We start from the raw sequence: 22,055 nt of genomic DNA, 5'->3' as shown, positions 1-22,055 counted from the left end.
TCCTAGATAAGGATAGTGTTTGCAAAAGACAATCCAACGCTCAAGTCAAGTACGTGCATTAACAATAATAAATGCTATATTGAATACATGATTATTTATCTCGTGAGCTATGCTATTTATAATGGGTTTTTGGGCTTTTACCTAGTTGTGCCTATGTGGTTACCTTCATTAATTTGTTTTGGGTTCCACTAATTTGTCTTACCCCTTAACCTTTGTTGATAATGGTTGATCCTTGGTAGTTTTGATTGAGACGTTCTTACCGACATGATGCCACTTTACCTAGCCCGAGATGATATTGGTCATATATGATACACTAGTCCTATATTCAATATTAACTAGGTGATAGTCTCAATATGCAAAGAAAATGTGTTCTTTGGCCACAACCAAATATTCTTACAAAGCCGAAATCACACTACAAAGACTTCACAATAAGTTTTTCTCTACACTATTTAGCTTTCATTTTAAGATGTCCCTTCTCTACTTCTAGATACTTCGAGGTGTGTACATGTTTATATGTTGTTTAATCTAAGATGAAAGGTGTGTCTACAAAAGACACTCAAATAAGACAAGTATGTCCACAATAATAAATGTTATGTTAAATATATAATTATTTACTCTATGAATAATGTTATATATAATGAATTTATGAGTTTTTTTCTCGAGATAATTATCTTTTTATCTATTTAGGGTTTACTAATTCATTTTATGCCTTAACATCTATTGAATATGTTTGATTCTTCTTAACATTGGTCGAAAAGTTTTTACTAACATGATGTCATCTTGTCTAATTTTGTGATAATCTCAATTATATATATATATATATATATATATATATATATATATATATATATATATATATATATATATATATAATATTATATATAATATAAAATTGTTTTATGTTAAAATTAATATTATTATTATTCTTGTGGGCTAATGAAATATATATTTTTTAGTTAAAATATTTTCTTAGATTATAAAAGAAGAGTTTTCTTTAATTAATATCGAAAGTATAAATTATAGTATTCGTGCATGACATCATCATGCTAGTGTTTTTATAGACTAAAATACCGTCTTAAGTTTATTGTTACATGTTAATAAAATAAAATATGTATTACTAAAAACTGATAAAAGTGATTAATTAACTATTTAAGTTTATTCTATTTATCTGCTAACAGAATATAATAGTTATCATTATTAAATACCAACTATAAAAGATATTAATAGAACGAATTTTTCTGCTACAAAAATTTAAGAACGGCTGATTTCAATTAATCCAAATAACTATTATTTTGGTATGGCAATTTGTTCGAATATTTTCTTTTTAATTTATGAGGAAAAACAATTAACTGAAATAATTGATTATCCTTAATTAAATTATCATATTACAGGGTGTTTTAAACCGCGTTTTCTGTGGTAGAAAAAAAACCGGGACTCAGTTTTGACGCAAAACAAAAGAAAATTGTATTTGAACTCTTAGATTTTGCATCTTCGATCCTTTATCTATTCTCGCCACTCTCGCCGAATAGCTCCGGGCAAATTGGGAACTCGGCATTCGTCAACCCTACAATTATGGATTACCGCAACAAACTCGTTCTCGCTCCCATGGTTCGCGTTGTGAGTTCAACTTCCTTGTCATTTTCACTAAACTACCATTTTCAACTTCCAAACCAAACCGCAACATTCATATCGTTATATCTGCCTTTTTTGTTTTCTAACTTTGTTTGGTAGGGCACTCTCCCATTTAGATTACTAGCTGCTCAATATGGTGCAGATATCACTTACGGTGAGGAAATCATTGATCATAAGATGCTCAAGTGCGAGCGTCGAATCAACGGTACACAACTACGCTTTTTTCTGTCTCTCAATTGCACCCTCTTATGATGGATTTGGCATGATACAGCTTTTATACTATTTTCTACTTGACCCAGTTTTAAATGAATAAACTGTGCTAGTATTCGGTTCTACTGTTGTATACATGCGCATAATGAAATGAAATAGTGGTGTGGTGATGAATGTCAATGCTTATTTATTTTTTACGGTGGAAAGATGCCAACCGCTAAGAATTTTATTGGAACTGTTGGAGAGATAGCTAATCATTAATATGCCTGTGGTTTTTCTTATTTAGATTTAATATACTAAGAAACGTTTTTTTTTCATATTTCTTTGTCAGAACTCATTGGATGCACTGATTTTGTGGAGAAGGGAACAGATAGTGTTGTTTTTAGAACCTGCAATGAAGAAAAGGATAGGGTTGTATTTCAAATAGGCACATCTGATGCTGTGAGAGCCCTAACTGCGGCTCAGTTAGTGTAAGTTAATTGTGTATTTCAGTTCCCTCTTTAAGCTGAAGTTGATATACCCATTTTGCTTTTACTTCTCTGTATGAAATAGTTGTGCACTGTACATACTTTTTATTGATTGATTTCCCAATGGGATCAGTTATGTCCTGTGGGAAAAAACACATCCAGTCAGTGAGATGTGTCTTGGCTGATATTGTTGTTGTTGGTTCTTAATGTTTTTTTTTTCATCTTAGTATATATAAGACTGAAAAGTGAAAACCCATTCAGATATAGATTAAAATGTTGCTGTCTTAGTCATAGTAACGATTTGCTGGAAGATCTTTTTATCTCCCAATTCCAAATATATAGACCCACTGAACAGATTTAATATTCTGTTTTGAAGTATGTATGCTTTCTTATGTGCACCGAAGTTGCTGTACAGGATCATTGCATGTAGCTTTTCTGCACTGAAGAAGCAATTTATTTAAGTGTTTATTTTTTTCATTTTTATATGCTATGACTGGCTACAGGTGTAATGATGTCGCTGCCATAGATATTAACATGGGTTGCCCGAAGTCGTTTTCTGTGAGTGGTGGGATGGGTGCTGCTCTGCTGTCCAAACCAGAGCTTATTCATGATGTAAGTCTTTATAAGCTGTTATATTTCTGATTGTGATTCTTTAACATATTTGAATCTTTTCTCTTTAAAATACCAGATCTTAACGACATTAAGGAGGAATTTGAACACACCCGTAACTTGTAAGATTCGACTCTTAAAATCACCACATGACACTGTGGAATTGGCCAGAAGAATTGAGAAAACTGGTGTTTCTGCTCTCACAGTCCATGGACGGTAATCTCTAATTCTTAAAACTTTTCCCTGGGACTTTCTTTCTCTAGTGTGAACTAATACTGGTGTTTTGCTTTCAAAGGACAGTATTTCTTGTTTCAATCAACTTATTAGATGGTTAAATAGACAATTATCGTTATTAGGATCTATCACAATTCTATCATTAGTCTATCTTATACCGTTTTATGTTGTGCACTGACTATGTTATACAACTTCTATCTTTAATCTGGGCTTGGGATGATATACAGTGTTTTATTGAAGAACGGCAAAGGCTTGTTTAATTGTTTTCATTGATGCAGTCAAAGCAGGATAATAGTTTGATGATATGTTATTCGAAGTGGGAGTGATGAAATTTTCATAGAATTAGGATATGTAGAACAAACCATCATGACAAGTTTTTGTCAGAGGACATTCAAAGTATCTTATTGGGAGAGAATGCAACAGTGTAATGCTTGATCTACTTGTGATGAATTGTCTGATGTCACTATGCTCAATCAAAACCCAAATCCTAGGGGATATTATGTTAGTACATTGAAACTAGATATTTAGGCGCAGTAATTGAATGGAAACTGTAGCAAAAGCTGTCCTATTGTTGTAACAGCTCCTACTGGGAATAACTCTGTCCATAGAACTTCAAATGAACTTTTTTGGCCACTCCTTTCATATCAGGCACTTTTAGTTTTGCACAATGACAGCTCCTATAAAACTTAATAACAGTCTGCCATCAGACTAACAAAATAACTTTTTTTTTAAATACACAACTGAACCTAATGACACAATATGCATTTGGTGAGTAACTTCTCCTGAAAAATCACCCTTTTCCCCTAGGCTAAACACAAAAATTGATTCTTCCTAGGGATGAAATGACACTTTATGCTAGCCCTTAGTGCATCTTGTTGTCAATTACTATTGTTGAAAGGGTAAAATAGGTGAAAGAGATGCTGAAAATTATATAACAGAGTCCATTTTATATAAGATAATTATTCTTAGTGCAAATAATTACAGGAGATTTTATTGCTATATCTTGATATGGTATATGATAGGCCCTGGTTAGTTTACAAAAGGCGGGAAAGAGTGTAATAACATAACTGTCTTAATAGTTATGAGAGGGGACGGGAAAAGGTTGTATAAATAGCCTTTGTTTAACAGAGAAAGGCGGTTGTTGACTGTTGATGTAAAGAACAGGTCCAGTGAACCTTGTGAGGGAGGTTATGCTCCCAGTCTATTCTTTGTACAGACCCATTCTGAGTAATAATACAGTTCTTTCATTCATCTTCAGGCTGTTCTGAGTGATTGTGAGTGAGTTCAAATAGGTTCAATACTTAGGAACCTAACATTTTGGTCTGACCTGCCGGGATCCGAGACGAGGTGCGAGAGAATTGCCATGGAAGGAAAGGTTGACGGAAGATTCCACGTGATGGAGGGACGGTTGGAGACGGTAGAAATTGCGGTTGACGGGATTAAGGCGTTGACGGGGGCGTTGCGCCAAGATACGGTTGCGACTCGTCAAGAACTGAAGGAAATTATGAGGGTTTTGGGAGGACGACGTCACCAGACGGAGGATAGTCAGTCTTCGGTCAATGGAAATGTAAAGAACGACGGGGGAGGAGGAAACGGAAAACACGAGCACCCACCGAATTGGAGGAAGTGGGTCGAATTGCCCACGTTTGAAGGTCCGAATCCACTCAATTGGATCAACCGAGCCGATCGTTTCTTCGACTTACAAGGAGTAGAGGAAGATGACGAGAAGTTGCAACTGGCATACATAAGTATGGAGGGCAGTGCCGGGTATTGGTTCCGCTTTTGGAAGGAAAAGGCCAAGAACCGGTCTTGGGCGGGACTGAAGGAAGCATTGGTAGCGCGATTTGGGGAAAGAAGCAGGGGAACCATCTTTGAAAGGTTGACCACCATCAAGCAGACCGGAACAGTGGACGAATTTATCAAAGAATTCGAAATCTTGGTAGGACAAACGTCGAAGCTACCAGAGGAAATTTTGCTGGGGTATTTCATGGGTGGATTGCAGGAACCGATATGCAGCCAGGTGCGATTACTTGACCCTCAGGAGTTGATGGTCGCGATACGTATCGCGCGCGACGGGGAAGCCTTGCATGAGGGTGCGAAAGCAGGAGGAACGAGAAAAAGCATATTGAACTGGATTAGGCCGATCAGGACGGTGTCGCGAGCTGAACCCGTACGTCAAAACCCAGGCCGAACGGGTCCAACGTTGAATAGTGGGTCGGTGTGCAAAGAATTAACCCAGGCGAGTGGAGCGGCGTCGAACAACGTCGAAAACAGAGGGCGAAACTTTCACAACTTACCTTACGCTGAATACGTGAAACGTAGGGAAGAGGGCAAGTGTTTCAGGTGTGAAGGGCCTTTCGGACCTGGACATCAATGCTAGAAAGGAGTCTGAGGATGTTGATCTTGGCAGAGGACGAAGAGGAGAACGGGCCGTAACTGAGTCGGAGATGACCCAGTTGCAGATGGAGCTCTTGGCGTGTTCTGCAGGGGGCCTAACGCAAGCCAAGACGATGAAGATGTAGGGAGAGATTGAGGGAAGAAGGGTGATAGTACTGGTTGACAGTGGCGCGAGCCACAACTTCATTAATAGAGAACTGGTGGGGGAACTAAGGTTGGCCACGACAGACACTAAGCCTTACCTGGTTAGCTTGGGTGATGGGTGGAAAAAGGAGACCCGAGGGTGCTGCGAAGGGGTGTAGATTCGCATAGGGGACGTGGAGGTCACAACTAGATTACACTTGTTTGAATTAGGAGGGGTAGATGTGATTATGGGGTTAGAATGGTTGGCTACCCTGGGGAAGGTGACTCTGGATTGGAGCAACCTGACGATGACTTTTAGCCAGGAGGGTAAGGAGATGACAATCAAGGGGGATCCTAAACTGGCCAGAAGCCTGGTGACTCCGGAGGTGTTATTGAAAATAAAAGAGGTGGAGACTTGGATGCTAGTCTGGGAATTGGGAGAGATGGAGATGGGTGGAGACGGAGCACATGAGCCTGGAATAACCGGGGATCAGAGAAAGGAAATGGAAGAGATGTTGAACCAGTATGCATGAGTGTTTCAGGAACCCACTGGGTTGCCTCCCCAAAGACTTATGGCACATCAAATACCCCTGAAGGAGGGAGTAGACCCAATAAATGTAAGGCCCTATAGGTACCCGCATGTGTTGAAGAATGAAATAGAGAAGCAGGTAGCGGATATGTTACAAACAGGGGTGATACGGCCAAGCACCAGCCCATACTCCAGCCCTGTTATACTGGTGAAGAAGAAGGATGGCTCTTGGAGATTTTGTGTTGATTACAGAGCCTTGAATCGGGCCACAGTCCCTGACAAGTTTCCAATCCCAGTCATAGAGGAGTTGATGGATGAGTTGAGGGGAGCGAAATACTTCTCCAAGGTTGACCTTAAGGCTGGATATCATCAGATACGTATGGGGGAGAAGGACATACAAAAGACAGCTTTCCGAACACATTTGGGGCATTATGAATTCATGATAATGCCATTTGGCTTGACCAATGCCCCAACAACCTTTCAAAGCGCGATGAACGACCTACTGCGGCCTTACATAAGGAGGTTCGTTCTAGTTTTCTTTGACGACATTCTGGTCTACAACCAGACGTGGGCTGATCATATGAAACACGTGGGGATGGTGTTGAGTAGATTGGAGGAGAATCAGTGGGTTGCTAACCAGAAGAAAAGCGAATTTGGGTGTGTCCAGATAGGATATCTAGGCCACTTGATCTCGGAAAAGGGGGTAGAGATGGATCCTGGAAAAGTAAAAGCAGTGGTGGATTGGGAAAGACCAAGGAGCGTGAAAGCATTGATGGGCTTCCTTGGGTTGACGGGATATTATCGGCGTTTCGTCAAGGACTATGGTAAAATTGCTAGGCCCTTGACCGAATTGCTAAAGAAGGGGGAGTATAGATGGACTGAAAAGGCGGAAGAAACTATGGATCGATTGAAGAAAGCAATGACTTCAGCTCCTGTGTTAGTGCTACCAGATTTTGAGAAGCAATTCCACATAGAATGTGATGCTTCGGTAGGGGGGCGTCGGGGCTGTATTGACACAAGACAGGAGACCTATTGCATACTTCAGTAAAGCCCTATCTGAGGGGTTATTAAATAAATCGATCTATGAGAAATAATTAATGGCATTGGTGATGGCCATACAACATTGGTGACCTTACTTGCTGGGACAACGGTTTGTAGTTCACACAGACCAAAAGTGCTTGCGGTACTTGTTGGAGCAACAAATTACAACCCAGAATCAGCAGAATTGGCTTGTCAAACTGCTTGGGTATGACTTCGAAATAGTCTACAAGGCAGGGAACACAAACAGAGCGGTTGATGCCCTGTCCAGGAGAATGGAGGAACCGGGGGAAGGGGAAAAGGAATTGAGGGTAGTGTCTAGACCCTACTGGCAGAATTTTGAAGAGGTGATAAAGGAGGTAGAGGAGGATGTATACTTGAGGAAGATAATGGAGGATATTAAGGAGAACCCAAACTCACACCCACCCTTTACTATGGAAAATGAAAGGCTGCATTACAAGGGGAGGTTGGTAATATCGGCTCAATTAGCCTAGATTCCCAAACTGTTAGTTGAGTTTCATCTGACCCAAACTTGGGGACATTCCGGGGTGTACAGGACTTACAGGAGGGTGGCTCAATCTCTTTACTGGGTGGGAATGAAAAAAACTGTGACTGATTATGTGGCGGGCTGTTTGGTACGTCAACAACACAAGTACCTTGTGTCGTCCCCCCAAGGACTACTGTTGAGACTTTGGCAAGTGCACCAAATCGTTTCAAGTAATAAACCGGTAAGACCGGATATCGTTTCCCAAGAGACTCGTGTCACCAAACAATCGTGTAATTTCCAACTAACGTTGACTAAAGAATGCTTCCATAATTTGGGTTTTAGTGCAATTAAAGTAAACATGAAACATAAATGATAAAAATGATCTTAGATACTCAAACACTTGGAAATGGAAAGATTAGAAATGATATGGAATGATATTGTTGGGGGTATGATTTCACCTACTTCACTCTTATGTATAAAAAATCACTTCCTCTTCATTAATATGCCAATGTCAATCTACTAATTTACTCAAACTCAATCCCTTGGTAGAGAGAGTCTAGACTTCCTCATTAGGCTTCAATCCCTTGGAAAACCTAACAATTATTTCCGCATTAAGATTTGAGATTTAAGACAACCAAAAGTCCTAGTTCTATCCCTAGATACTATTTCCTTTAGGTGTTTAATCCAAGTCCAGATTTACCCAACATTTCCCAATATCAAGCAAACCCTAAAATCATGTCACGGGTAGCAATTTCACAACAAGCATTAAGAGAAGGAATTAAACACTAACAATCAATGAAAGAGGCATATATTCATTCAAAACACAGTAGTTTACATAAGAGTTCAGTGGCTACATCAATCCCCCAACAACAATGAAACTAGCTCTCCATGAATAGAGAGCTCAAGCTTACAACAATGGTGGAAATGGAAGAAGGAAGAAGACCCAAGGATGAAGAAGGACTGTTCCCACAGCTCCTAGCTCGCCTCCAAGAGCTCCAAATGAGAGAAATCGTGTTTGGGCAGCCAAAGATGTCAAACTCTTCGTGCCTCTGAGTTAAATAGGGCAAATCTGCCATGTCAGCAAAGTTGGCGCTCCAGCCTCCCAGAAGGAGGGGGGATCAAGCGCACGACAGTCATGATGCACTGGCGCTCAAGCCCCCATAGACCAGGGGGGCCCGAACTAGCTTCAATGGTTCTTCATTTTTGTTGTTTTTCTTGCTTTCCTTGGTTTCCAGTGCCTTCATTTGATGCATAGACTTCTTCCAACTACTTTAAGCACATAAAAGCAGGGATTAATGATCAAAATATCTCATTAGAGCTTAAGGTGCAACCACTTAACAACTAAAAGAAAACTAGGATTTACAAGGTAAAAAGTTAAGGGTTGACATTTTCTCTTAATTCATTACTGAATTCATGGTAAAATATGTCATTATCAACTACTACAACCACTACCCATTCCAAATGTTGTATGGGAAGAAGTCAGCATGGATTTCATAGTCAAGCTGCCAAGGTCGAATGGGTTTGATGCAGTGCTGGTGGTGGTGGCTCGCCTCAGCAAGTATGGCCATTTCGTGCCCTTAAGGCATCCGTATTCTGCCCGCACGATAGCGGAAGTGTTCGTTAAAGAAGTAGTAAGGTTACATGGTATTTCCGCCTCGATTGTGAGTGACCGGGATCCTCTCTTTTTTAGTAATTTTTGGAAAGAACTATTTAAGAAGCAAGGAACTCAGCTGCAGATGAGTACAACTTACCATCCAGAGTTCGATGGCCAGACAGAGGTGCTGAATCGGGTATTAGAGGGGTATTTACGGTGTTTTTGCTCGGAGCAACCCAAGGGATGGAGTTATGTTTTACCTTGGGCGGAATACTGGTACAATACCAGTTTTCAAGGGGCTGCGAAGTGTACACCCTTCGAGGTCATCTATGGGAGATCGCCTCCATCATTGCACAGGTTTATTCTTGGTGAAACAGCAGTGGAGGTAGTAGCACAGGAATTACAAACACGAGATGAGGCCTTAAAACAATTGAAATTCCATTTGATGCGAGCCCAAGAATTAATGGTGAAGCAGGCTAATAAAAAACGAAGGATAGCAGATACTAAGGTGGGAGACTGGGTGTATATCAAAATTAGGTCGCATAGGCAGACATCCATGCCGTCAAGACTGCACCCAAAATTGGCGGCGAGATACTATGGGCCTTTCCTAGTTGAGCATAAGGTGGGCGAAGTATCTTACAGGCTTCAGCTACCCGAAACAGCTCGCATTCATCCCGTTTTCCATGCCTCACAGTTGAAGACAGCGGTGGGGGATAAGAGTGTGGAAAAGGAGTTGCCCAAGGATTTACAAGGGGAAGAGCTGTCTTATTGGCCTACTAAAGTGTTGGAGAGGAGGCAAAGCAGGAAAGGAGACGAGGAAGTGCCACAAGTATTGATTGAATGGCAAGAAGGGGGCCGTGATGGAGCAACATGGGAAGACTCTGTTACCATACGTGATCAATACCCGGAATTCAACCTTGAGGACAAGGTTGAACATGGGGCAGTGGGTAATGATAGGCTCTGGTTAGTTTACAAAAGGCGGGAAAAAGTGTAATAACATAACTGTCTTAACCGTTATAAGAGGGGGCGGGAAAAGGTTGTATAAATAGCCTCTGTTTAACAGAGGGAGGCGGTTGTTGGCTGTTGATGTAAAGAACAGGTTCAGTGAACCTTGTGAGGGAGGTTATGCTCCCAGTCTATTCTTTGTACAGACCCATTCTTTGAGTAATAATACAGTTCTTTCATTCATCTTCAGGCTGTTCTGAGTGATTGTGAGTGAGTTTAGTTAGGTTCAATACTTAGGAACCTAACAATATACCTATTGTTGAAAGAGAAAAATTGATGCGAGATGCTGAAAACTGTGTCTGGGCTGCACAACTGAAAATCAATACAAATAATTATAGGAGGCTTTATTCCCATATAGATGGCATGATATACCTATAAATGTAATTCTAATTAATCTGAATTTTAGCAAATATTACTCCTACTATCATAAACATCCCAATTAAATAAAGAAACAAATCAAAATATAAAGAAGAATAAATCCTAAGATCATCTAAGATACCCTAAAATATTCTAAGATGATATCATCATATGTTTCTTATATGTCTAACACTCTCCTTAAGATGAAGCATACTAAGCGTTAGCTTGTTACAATAAAATAATTAAGTTTACCTAAAAAGAAAATGAGCTCCACTAAGCAATTGTGGGAAAAGTAACTTAGAAATATTGGAGAAGTTGGAGAGAGAAATAGCTTAGCTAAGATGGGATGACCATCAACCTGAGATACAATTCATGGCAACCAAAGCAGGGCTGTCCTTTTTAAAACCGTATTGGAAGCTTCAAAATATTATTGGAGACCCAAAATTTTTAAACTTGAACATATGGCTCTTGGATAGAGACCATGTGATAGGTTCCTAAATAGGGAACCTAATCACGAACTCTCTTCCTCCCAGAAAAAGACACAGAAAGAAGGAAACTGAATTCTATTCACAGTAAGAATCACTGTACAGAATGGAAACCGAGGCTTAACCCTCGTCACAGGTCAATAGCTGTCAACAAATCAATTCATCAAAAGTCCCTTCTAACTATACAATCAATCTATTTATACCGTCCTCTCCCTTCTACCCTAATCCCCTTTCCCCTTACTCTATATCCTAACAATACACCCCCTGCAGAACAACCTTGTCCTCAAGGTTGGAATCGGGAAGATTGAGCCGATGGCATTGTGATATGGTCTGATCATAGGAAGGAACCCGCTGCTACTACCTGCACTCAAAAGTTTCACTACTTTTTACATCATCATTTTCAATTGGGATTCCATTAGCAGTGGCAATAAACTGAATCCCACGTTGTGCAATTGTGCTTGCAGCCATTGCTTCATGTTTTGTACCAATCTCATCAATTACCATAACTTGTGGCATGTGATTTTCAATTGCTTCTATCGATACCTGCAACTTCAAGTCTGGGGGTTTGGGTGGTAGTCGAAATAAGAGACCGAATTTATGGGACGCGCCACTGTCCATCAAAATTAAAACTCGTTTTCCCTCAATTTCTCCTTGCAATTTCATCTTTTTGGGTTGCGTCAGGCCCCCAACAGAAAACGCAGAAAGCTTCATCTGCATCTGAGCCAACTCTGTCTCTGCCTCTGTTCCATCTTCCTCCTCGTCCTCAACCATCATCAACATCCTCAAACTTCTTTCTGGGCATTGATGACCTGGGCCGAAAGCCCCTCCACACCTGAAACAACTTTCCTCCTTCCTACCTTTCGCAAACGGTGAGTAGGGTAAATTCCCAGAATTTCTCCCTCTGTTATCGAAGTTTGACTTCGCAAGCCCGCTCGCCTGTGTCACCTCCTTGCGCACCGACCCACTATGCTCCGCTGGCCTCGTTCGGTTCTGGGTTTGTCGACTGGGTTCAACCCGCGACGCCACCCCGCTCGGTCTACTCCAATTCGTCAGGTTTCTTCCCATTCCTCCTCCTCCGGTCTTCGCTCCTCCGTTAAGTTCCTCCCCATCCCGTGCGATTGGCATCGCGGCCATCAATTCTTGAGGATCGAGAAGACGCACCTTGTTGCGTATCGGTTCTTGCAACCCAGCCTCCACATCCCTTGAGATCCGCTTCGCTACCATCACTTCCTGCGAGTCATACGGTTGGACTTGGTTCCGAATGTCCTCTTGCAATCCCGCCAGAAAATATCCTGACAGCTGCTCGTCCGGTACCCTCTTCGTTTGTCCTGCCAATTTCTTGAAGTCTCGTACATACTCGTCTACCGTCCCCGTCTGTTTCAACAAATGCTCAACAATTGTTCCAAACCTTATCACCATAGCTTTCTTCAGTCCTTCCCAAGAAGGATTCTTGGCTTTAGCCTTCCAGGCTTGGATCCAATACCCAGCAATTCCCTCCATGCTACTGTATGTCCGGCGCACTTTTTCTTCCTCTATCACCCCCTGGGTCTCAAAAACTGTCTCCGCCCTAGCAATCCATCCCATAGGATCAAACCCTTCGAAAGTGGGTAATTCTACCCTTGTCCTCCAACTGGGTTGCCCTTCATGGCGTTCACCCCTTGCCTCTCTCACTTCCTCCTCTTGCCTCCTTTTGTTCTCGTTGACGGAGGCTTGGCTGTCGTCCGACTGTTGGCCCTCCTGGTTGCTAGTTCGCCCACTCAACCTTTTCATAATTTCTTGCAAATCTTGGCGTATTGCTGCGTAATCTTGGCGTATTGCTGCCATGTTCATTTTCAGTTCGCTGGTCCTCCTCTCCACGGTATCGTTTCTTCCTTCCATGCCTCCACCCTTTCTTGATTACTTCTTGATCTATCAGTCCCCTCCCAAGCGAATATCCGGCAGGTCGGACCAATTGATAGGTTCCTAAATAGGGAACCTAATCACGAACTCTCTTCCTCCCAGAAAAAGACACAGAAAGAAGGAAACTGAATTCTATTCACAGTAAGAATCACTCTACAAAATGGAAACCGAGGCTTAACCCTCGTCACAGGTCAATACCTGTCAACAAATCAATTCATCAAAAGTCCCTTCTAACTATACAGTCAATCTATTTATACCGTCCTCTCCCTTCTACCCTAATCCCCTTTCCCCTTATTCTATATCCTAACACCATGTCAATGCATAAATATAGTCTATTGCATTTGGGTAGGGCTAGTGCATCTGGGACAAAGGCAGGGGTTAGTTCATATGGGACAAAGTTGGGGCCAATGCATTTGAGACAAAATCGAAGCCAATGCATTTGGGAAAAGTCTGGGCAAAGTATATCGTATAAAGTCAGGGTCAATGCATCTAAGAGGACAAAGGTGAGGCAATGCTTTGGGAAGGTGGTGAGCATAGGGTATGTCAATGAAAAAGTCAGACAATGAACAACACTTACGAATTGGAGTAGCAACCATATTTGGAAACAGTGGAAAAGGGATAGTCTTGTTGGAAACAAGAGAAATAACAGATTATGTTATTAATTAGAGTTTTGCATTTTTGTTTTAGGAAATTCAACAGTGGAGTTTTGACAAGACAGTCCATGGAGGGTCATGAAACTTTGATACCATGTTTTTTTAGTATAGTAGGAAAAAATAAGAAGAAAGAAACACTACATTGCTAGACTGAAGTCCGGCCTATAGGCAACCAAGCCTTCATTTGGAAGATTCTGCCAACAATGATTCTAAATCTGATTAGTAGACCTCCGCCAACGACACTATCAACTAAAGAATTATCATACCAATAAATATGAACTGAGGAACAACTTCCACATTCCAATTTTTAAGAACATTTACGAGATCAAAATTTTTCAATTCACAAATAATATTCCTACAACCCTTATCACAAGAGATTAAATCCATTTTTATAGCTACTTGCCTACGTATGTATAGAGCATTGATACATGCTTAGGTGATAGAAAGAATAAAACTATACTACTCTAAGAAAACTATTTGAAAATAATAAAGATTCTTTGCCTTCTTCATTTCCACAGTAGGTGATATAAAGACTTGAATACATTATTCCTACAAACTAGTCAAAGACACTTATCATTGTGGATAATAGAAAAGATTCCTAATTAGAACTCGTGGTTTAGGGTAGATAAAGTCCTTTAGGCAAGGGGGCTTAGATGTATTCCTAATGGTTTGTTACGAGTGCCAAGCCCATTAACAAAGTCTCCCTATGTGACAATAACCTTGTCCTCAAGGTTGATAGTAAAAGCCCCAATAATGGGAGGTAGGAATGCCTTGGAAATGGAAAATGGGGGTAGATGGTGGGTTGGGATTGGGCTAGTTTGTTGCAGGACCAATGGGTGGGTGGTGATGTACAAGTAGATTAATTGTGGAAGTTCAAATTGAAAGGCTCAAGACATGTGTGTGTTATCAAAGAGTGGGATGGCAAGGACAGTGGGCGAGAAGGTAACAAGGTTGGCAAAGGCATAAAGATTACATTGGATACAATGAGAGTGTATGGCGAACATGAGTTATAGTGGTTGTAGCAGAAGTAGAAGTGCTTAGTTTAGGGAAAAGGTTGGGGGTGAGAGTTTAGTGTGTGGTGTCACTATGATTTAGTGGTAGGATGTGAACGGATAGGAGGAGGTGTGGGTCTATGTTAGGAATCTGGGTAAGAATCCTAACTTTCTACCTCACTCGCACACTTCAGTAACACTCACAACAAGAATTGGTAATGAATCGACTGTATTCACATCAAAGAATTAAGAATACAACTGGGAAAAACCAGGAGCTTAACCTCCTTCACCAGGTCTGAACCGGTCTACAACTCAAAGTACAAAACTGTCTACTTGTAACTACAAAAGAGGTCCTTTTTATAGACTTTTTCCCGCCCCCTTAACTGCTCAACAGTTAAGTACTCATCTTTATTTCTCTACTATCTTTCTCCTTTCATAAACCCTCCATCTCCTAACAGTCTATGATAAAGGAGAAGCAAATTGTGGAAGATGAGGAGGATTGAAAGGGCCAACTTGTACGCCACTTCACTGATGTCTAGTGATGGTGAAGGGGTCAAAATATTTGTGGAAGAGTTTGTGGGAAGTTCATGTGGTGATCAATCCTAGGTAGGTAGTATCCGAGGCGAAGAAAGACCCAATTGCCAATGTCGAAGGCATGGTAGTGCCAGGAGTTGTTGACTTTTGAGGCCATGCCTTGGTGAGTTCTTTCCAAGTTTTGTTTGTGTTGGAGGAGTATTTTGACACGTCGTTGTAGTAAGGTGTTGAGAGATGGAATACTAGTTGTGCTTGATAAGTAATATGGAAATGAGGGTGGTATGGTATCATAAAGGGCGTGAAATGGGGTGGTATTGATTGCTGAATGGAACAAGGAATTGTACCAATACTCTACTCGACGAAAAACTTGTACAAGGAATGTGGTTCGAAACATGTAAGGTAAATTTCTAAGTTCTGATTGATGACTTCAAATTAAGCATCCTTTGGTGGATGGTAGGAGGTGCTAAACCTCAATGTGTTTACAAGTACACGAAAAGAGCTCATGGAAGAAGTGGCAGAGGAACAAGGGGTTGTGGTCTGTGACAATTGACTTGCAAATTTCAATAGAGTACTAGTGAGCTAAATGGGTGCGGTGAAGGATATGGGGAGGGTAATGAACTGAGCATATTTGGTTAATCTATCAACATGTAAATGGGCAATAAAGTCAATGGTAAGATCATCTCAAACTTGTTGGGAAATGGGGAGGGGTTGGAGAAGGCCCAATTTTTTCCTACTTTTTGGCTTGTTCTATTGACAGGGAAGACATTCATGGGTAAAAAAGTTTAGTACTTTGTGCATCTAGAACATTAAAAAGGTTCAGACGGGTTATGGTGGTTGTTGGTTCAAGGTTTGCTTAATAGAGAACAAATCGGCAATTGAGACCAATGGATGTGAGAGGAGAGTGAAAAGGGTACCGGCAATGTTCTTGAGTTGTTTGGATTCCAAAGAACACTGACGTGTTTTTGTGGAAGTCTGAAGAGTTTGGAAGGATATGCTGAAGGGTTTAATCAAGATCTTTGTGGGGTTTGGGAGGCATGGAGTAAGTCAATTAAAACACCAAAATGAGACATGCTTAGGTGATAGCAAGAATAAAGCTATACTACTCTAGATACCATATATTGAATATAGTAAAAATTGTATGAAATTAATCTTCCTTCTGTAGAAAATATACATAAGATACTATATTTATAATAAAAGAAATATGGACTAAGCCCAAAATAATAATAAAGAATAATAACAAAGTAATTGAAAATAAAAAATAAAGATAAGATATCTATCTAAGATGTCTGATAATTTAATATTTTTAACACAAACCAGTCAAAGACACTTGTTAACTGTGTATGACACAAAAGATTCTTAATGATAACTCATGGTGTAGTGCAGATGTAGTAGTCCTTTAGCTAAGTTGGCTTAGATATATTCCCAATGGGCTTGTAATGAGTGGTAGGTGCACTAACAGGCAATAGGGTGCAAGCGTTTAGAGAAATCCCCGAGTCATCTCCCTGTGGTTGAATATCTTAACACCACCAATCCCCATGGCATGTGTAGTTGGTATGTAACTACCATCTACTTTTAACTTCAGAAAGGGATACGTAGGGCTAGACTATGTGAAGTAGATCCACTCGTAAGGTTGGCATTCAACAAGGAAGATTTTTGCATGAGACTCAAATGGCATTTTTTTTAGTCTTTCCACATTCTTTACTTTACATTCATAGACTTAGAGCCTGTTTCTTAGGGAAACCATATTATTTAAGAAAGTAACTAGCCCAAGATTTTTGAGACATACTAAAGGTATCACATGTACAACTTAGGGATTATTTATCATTTTTGAAAATTTGATTCTAATGAACTGAAAAATAAAGTAGCGCTTTCATTTACAAGAAGATATTCATTCTATCTTGTATCAATTGGGAGAATTGAGCTTTAGCTTTGTTGTGAAGGTACATTTTTTTTACAAAGTCGAAACCCTTGGAGGAGGGAACTCTTTCTATATTTTATTTTTAATTTCATTTAATCATTAAAATTGATCTTTAGGTTCTTAAAGTGCGCTCACTTTTTTCCTTTTTGATATATTTACAGGAAAGTCACAGATAGGCCCAGAGATCCTGCTAAGTGGAATGAAATAGCTGATGTTGTCTCAGCATTATCTATTCCAGTGATAGCAAATGGTGATGTTTTTGAGTATGATGATTTTGAACGGATTAAATTAGCAACAGGTAAGCTGACAAGAATTCTCCAAGAATTGTTCTGATTTTTCAGTAATGTTTTGTTAGAATGATAGATTGTAGATAGTGTGCAGGGAAAAAAACTCTGAATGCAGCTGATTTTTATTATAAACTTTAGGAACCTGAGTTATGTTGTCTGTATATTATTATGTTGCAACCTAATCGTTATCCTTGTTAATGAGATCTCCAGAAGTTTTAATTCTTTATTTTGGACATTGAGATGGGCCAAAGCTAAACTAATTTCTTCCTGTGGTGATCATAAATTGCTTACTTCTTTGTGTCCTAATCCTAGAACCTTCAGTTCTTCAGGAAGGATTGGGTGTACGCATAGGCTTTGCCTTCCCAAAGAGGCCTTGAATGAAGTGTACACATCATGATATTGGTAATCATTTGTTACGAGCCTTCATATAGGACCAAGTAATGGGCTTAGACACAGAAGATTCCTTCTGACACTTGTTCATGACAGATACCGTACTAAAATATATCTATGAAATACTTCCGACTCCCAAAATGCATCCACATCATCTTTGTATTCACATTTATGGTAACTTGAATGCTCCCCTCTTGGAGATAGCTTCAAGTGGTTTTTTTCCTCCATACGACAAGACGTTGACAATAAAGACTAGAGACTAAAGGGGAAAGAAAACTATAACACTTCTAAGGCAGCCTGTAGAAACTTTTGAAAAACAGGTTTCAAAAGTAACATTGAGGGGACTAACCAGGGTATATCAGGTTGCTGCAGGATGTCACTCATGGATCCACACAAATAACTGACGATGCTCATAAAAATAGTATGCATTTGGATTGAATATAATGAGAGAAAATTCATTGGTTTTTATCATGTATGATGGGAATTTATTTTTTATCTTCATTACTTTTGATCAAATAGCAAATATGCAATGAAATCTGTACTATTTTTTCCTATCATGATGGACTAGCTTAGTTGCTATTCATTAAATATTTTTTCATGTTTAATTTCTAACTGACATTGGTGTGTAACGTAAGGTGCCACATCGGTGATGGTTGCCAGAGGGGCACTTTGGAATGCATCAATGTTTTTGCCCGAAGGTAAAGTCTCTCATGAAGATGTAAAAAGAGAATACATTAGGAAGGTACTTTTTTTTTTGTTCTACGTTAACTAACTACAATATTTTTTATGACCTTTACATTTTACCTAGAGATGGGTGATTACTTATAAATATGCAGTTTCCAAATCCAGACAGATTTTTTTCTTCTTTCGTTCTTCTATATTTCCAATGCTCATATTGCTAGAGGGTGTTGGGTTGGGCTTCTGAATGTCATGGTACTAGCTACTAATGTTACTGTTCTTTACTTTTGATATCAGTGCATCTTATGGGATAATGATATAAAAAGCACCAAGTATACAGTAAAGGAAATGATAATACATTATTCTTGCCTAGAACTGGCTGAAGGGAAGGCTGTGAACAAATCAGAGTCCACAGCTGATCTAGCGTAAGTTTATTTGTTCTTACCACCTGCCTTCATGTTTTCAGTATGTGACTATAGATCAATCTAATCAGTTGTCACGTACAATCATCATTTGTATACAAATAACAAATGAATCAATGCTTCCCAGATTCTTTAGAGATTAGATTACTTGATTGTGTGATTACAAAATAAGGATCCAAATGAATCAATGCTTTCTCTTTTAGCCTCCCTTCCTGTCCTCACCTGACATTTTTATGTTCTCTCTATTTCCTAGAAGTTAAAAAATAGTAATGTTATTGTCAATTTCCTTTGTATCCAATTTAGGGTGTGGATAGCATTTACCCAGCTTTCCTTGCAATGATAGATTAACATGGATATTTTTTTGGGTATAATGGAACTATTACCTACTTGATTTTAGGATTGCATCCTAGTATGACCACCTTGCTTTCTCTGTAGGCCACTTTCCTTGTCCTCATATGACATTTTAGGTCTTCTTTGTGAGCAAGATAATAATTATAATAATAGTAGTAGTGGTTACAAATTTCCTTCTGTTTTGAATACAGGGTTCGTATAGTTTTTGTCTTGCATTCGCTACAATAGTACTTTCAAATTGTACATGTTTTTCTTTTTGCTTGTCATGATGGAAAATTTTATAACTAATGGAGGAGGATAAAGACAAGAGAAGAAGTAACCTTCCGCATAGAAAATCCAAAATAAGAAAATCAAAACAGTGAAGACAAGATCTTTCCAATCCCACTGCAGTTCTAGCAACGAGACTCGTAAAATCCCATATGCTTAACACGAGAAAAAGGCCATGAAAATATTTGCGTGCAATTGGAATAGTAAACCTATACAAAGTTTTCTTTTAAAAATTGAGAAAATCTGTTCAAACTCAACATCTTCGCATAAAACCTACGCTTTTTGTTTGGCCAAAAGCCCTTGAACATGCTAAATAAAAAGAGAAAAAACATCCGAATTTTAAGGACGTAAGGCCTCACCAATATTCACTTAAATCCTCCTCCACAGAATTAGTTGTTGGCTGCTGGGCAAAGTGGAAGCAGATTATTGGTGCATAAATATCAGGAGACAGCCTCATATTACCAATAAAAATAACATATCACTATCATTTATCTTATCTCTTAGAAAGTGTAGGTTTTAAGTCTAGTTTATCGTCATAAAACTAGCTTGTAAATTTAAGAAAAGTTTAAAGTCAACCTTTTAAGATGTCATCACATCATTGATTATAGGATAAACATAAACATGAGGTGTGATAAAAATTGACAGGGAAAGGATTCTGGGAATTCGAGGATAGAGGACAAAGAGCCTCCTTAGAAGATTTAAGCCCCCTTTGAGGATTTAGGAGAAGGAATATATCAAGGCAGAATGAATCCGGATACAAAGAATGGGTAGAAAACCTATATTTTGAAAATTCGTTCTAGAAAATGTTGAGTCATAGACTAACAAACTCATTGGGCCCCTGGTACTAGGAGCAGGATTAGTCACTGGCTTTGTGGGAACTTGTGGAAGGAAAGGTAAAAAAAGCGAGATCTAGTTAGTCCATTTCTTTGGCTTGGCATTGTCAATTTCTTGCTGGACATGTCCCTCCGAGGCTGCTATGGGTTTCACATGCTCTGCAGGATTGGGCTTGAGTCATAACAAGGTTGGTTTAAAAGATAATATTCTATTTTAACTCAACCATATCCCCCATCCACTTATTTATCAACTTGTCTAAGCCCCAAACCCATCTCAACTGTTACGATCTTGTGGTGCATCAAACATTGAATCGTGTAAGTTTATTGTGTAATTTAAACGATACTGTTTATCTTTATTACAGTGTAACTTGCACGATATTATTTGTCTTTATACTATCTGGCATTATGCTATTGGGTCTTACCCTGTATGAAAACAGTAGGGATCTGCTTCAAGAAAAACTTAGGTATATTGGATCAAATCAATGAAAACATCTGGTGATTCTTCATGTGATAAAAGTTTTATCTTCGTAAAATTCTTCTTTTAATTGGAATCGCACTTATTACCACTGGGCATGATTTTGTATATGTACCGTTTGGCCATATATTGCACAGTCACTAATAATTTTCAAGTACATGCATGTATTCCCTTGTACTGAAGGATCTGCTAAAGCCTACCCAATTCCTCATATACGTAAGGGAAACTTCATTTTATAGATAGGGATGGGAATGGGCGACTACAGGCCAGGCTTTGGTATAGGATCTGTAAGCAACCCTGTCCGTGATAATATCTTTGTTAACTAAAGTTCTAACGAGGCATCTTTCAAGAAAGTTTTGAATAAATCTGAATTGACGTTTACAAGCGGTACTTTTCAGTATGGGGTCTCAAAATTGAATTTATTTACCTCGTTCTTCACTGAGGAGAAACCCGAGCTTGAGTTTGATTTGGCCTGGATAGCTTGGTCTAATTCTGTTTGGAAGTGATTAAATCACCGGTTCTATGATAAGCATCTGCTAATAAAATGAATTAATTTTATACTCTCAACTGGAGGCACTCTCTGCATAATGGTTATACAAAAGTAATGCCACAACTAAAAAACCACCTTGTAGTGAAAACTGATTTTTTCCTTAGTCATTTCTTTCAATAAATTTTAGTGTTACTTGTGTTCTTTTTTCCCCTAGATAATGTAAGTTAATCATGATTTTGTAACAATCATCATATATTGTTGCTTGTTTCAAATATATACGACGTTGTACTCTTTTGTTGTTTCAGGGAACTCTATGGGCAGAAAGAATACTACCAGTTAGTAAAACAAGGCTCTTTTTATGCTTCTTGATAATGTCTTTGGAGCATAAATATTCAGAGATAGGACATGGCTTCCCTGGTTAAGAAGGATTTGGGCAGCTCCGAGTTTACTTAGCACATTACAAGAAACTTACACAACTCACAATTGATATTATTCTTGAATTCGAACTCAATCATTTGTTTGTCATGGATGAAAATAGTTAGATGAGTTAACCCCTACAAGCATGGATATAGATAATGCTATAAGCTATATTCATGATTTGTAATCATTTTTTATACATGGAAGTGTAATATTTATTGTAGAGGCTTTTTTTTTGGTAAAGCATGAACAATAATATGATTGACTGCTATTACCACAGTT

The 22,055-nt window shown here is 39.1% G+C and overlaps 1 protein-coding gene across 5 annotated transcripts; it reads left to right on the top strand.

The window, feature by feature from the left end:
* Positions 1–1,448: 1,448 nt before the first annotated feature.
* Positions 1,449–22,055, top strand: LOC108347102 (uncharacterized). Of its 5 annotated transcripts, XR_001833841.2 has the most exons (10): positions 1,449–1,617; positions 1,732–1,837; positions 2,174–2,312; positions 2,813–2,921; positions 2,998–3,134; positions 17,325–17,461; positions 18,476–18,582; positions 18,816–18,943; positions 20,407–20,579; positions 21,662–22,055. XR_001833841.2 is itself a non-coding variant. In XM_017586231.2 (9 exons), the coding sequence occupies exons 1-9, from the start codon at positions 1,573–1,575 to the stop codon at positions 21,723–21,725; spliced, it is 972 nt and encodes a 323-aa protein (XP_017441720.1). In that variant the 5' UTR covers positions 1,452–1,572; the 3' UTR covers positions 21,726–22,055. The 5 variants fall into 5 exon arrangements, 4 of the variants coding, with proteins under 4 accessions (XP_052730319.1, XP_017441720.1, XP_017441742.1 ...); XM_017586231.2 differs by lacking the exon at positions 20,407–20,579 and having other exon boundaries at positions 1,452–1,617; XM_017586253.2 differs by lacking the exon at positions 20,407–20,579 and having other exon boundaries at positions 1,460–1,617; positions 1,775–1,837.

The sequence above is a fragment of the Vigna angularis genome, chromosome 1, assembly GCF_016808095.1.
Source record: "Vigna angularis cultivar LongXiaoDou No.4 chromosome 1, ASM1680809v1, whole genome shotgun sequence".
Taxonomy (NCBI): Eukaryota; Viridiplantae; Streptophyta; class Magnoliopsida; order Fabales; family Fabaceae; genus Vigna; species Vigna angularis.
This window is presented reverse-complemented; position numbering and strand designations above follow the sequence as displayed.